At 55.2% G+C, this 1,298-nt stretch overlaps 1 protein-coding gene across 1 annotated transcript; it reads left to right on the forward strand.

The window, feature by feature from the left end:
- Positions 1-83: 83 nt before the first annotated feature.
- Positions 84-1,241, forward strand: PHALS_01023 (ishne2 integrase; the record flags this gene model as incomplete). Its single annotated transcript, XM_024730805.1, has 1 exon — positions 84-1,241. One exon carries the CDS (start codon positions 84-86, stop codon positions 1,239-1,241), a length of 1,158 nt encoding a protein of 385 aa, XP_024581045.1.
- Between the last annotated feature and the right edge of the window lie 57 nt (positions 1,242-1,298).

Below are 1,298 nucleotides of genomic sequence, written 5' to 3' on the forward strand. Positions count from 1 at the left end.
CGGTATGAACCGGAAACATGGGTAACACTTTAGACCGGATACATGGGTAACAGTTATAACTGGCATAGAAGAGGAGACTCGCTATGCCCTGGACTGAGACCCGACCTATGCAACGCCTTGATTTTATCCGTGCCTGCCATGCAGGCACGGACTCCTTCTCCGCGCTTTGCCGTCTCTTCGGCATCAGTCGAAAAACCGGCTACAAATGGCTTCAGCGTTTTGACCCCTCTGACCTGTCATCTCTCTCTGACCGGTCGCGCGCGCCGCACTCCCACTCCCGGACGGTTCCTGATGATATCGCCGGACAGCTGACGGCCCTGAGGCAAAAACACCCTGACTGGGGCCCCAAAAAACTGCGGATGTGGCTGCTCAATCATCACGTCGATTTTACCGTCCCCGCTGCCAGCACTATCGGCGATATCCTCAAGCGTGAAGGCCTGGTTCCGGATAAAAAGCGAAAACGCAGAACCCCGGGCAATCGCCAGCCCCTGACGACCATCAGCGAGAACAATCAGGTCTGGAGCGCTGATTTTAAAGGCAAGTTCAGGCTGCTGAGCCGGGAATACTGTCATCCTTTCACCCTGACCGACAATCACAGCCGGTATCTTCTGAGCTGCCGGGGAACGGACCGGGAGAGCGAGCCCTTCGTCAGACAGTGCCTGACGGATGCGTTCCTGGAATACGGTCTGCCGGAAGTGCTCAGAACCGATAACGGTCAGCCCTTCGCGGGAACAGGGATAGCCGGGTTAAGTCGTCTTGCCGTCTGGCTAATCAAGCTGGGCATCAGGCCTGAGCGTATCAGAAAGGGTCATCCGGAAGAAAACGGCCGCCATGAGCGAATGCACCGCTCCCTGAAAAGTGCGGTGAAACAGGGCAACACCTTCATGACGATGGAAGAACAACAGCGGTGGTTCAGTGACTACCGGGAAGAATTTAACTACGAAAGGCCGCATGAAGCCCTGGCGGGTGCAACGCCCGGAACGGTCTGGCAACCCTCGAACCGACACTGGGATGGCCGTGTTCCTGAATATGCTTATCCGGAAGGAGGTACGGTCTACAGGGTGAAATCGAGGGGGACACTCTATATGGGGAAAAAGGGGACGGTGTTCCTGAGTGAAGCACTGACTGGCGAATACATCATGCTGGAAGAACAGGATGATGGCCTGGAGGCCATCATCTTTAATGGGATAACGCTTGCGTACTACGACCGAAAAACCGAGAGTGTGCTCCGGATAGACTGAAAAGTGTTACCTATGTTCCCGGTCTGATCTGTCACCTATGTATCCGGTCATACACTT

The sequence above is a fragment of the Plasmopara halstedii genome (genome assembly GCF_900000015.1).
Source record: "Plasmopara halstedii genome assembly, contig: Scaffold_1325, whole genome shotgun sequence".
In the NCBI taxonomy this organism is placed as follows: Eukaryota; Oomycota; class Peronosporomycetes; order Peronosporales; family Peronosporaceae; genus Plasmopara; species Plasmopara halstedii.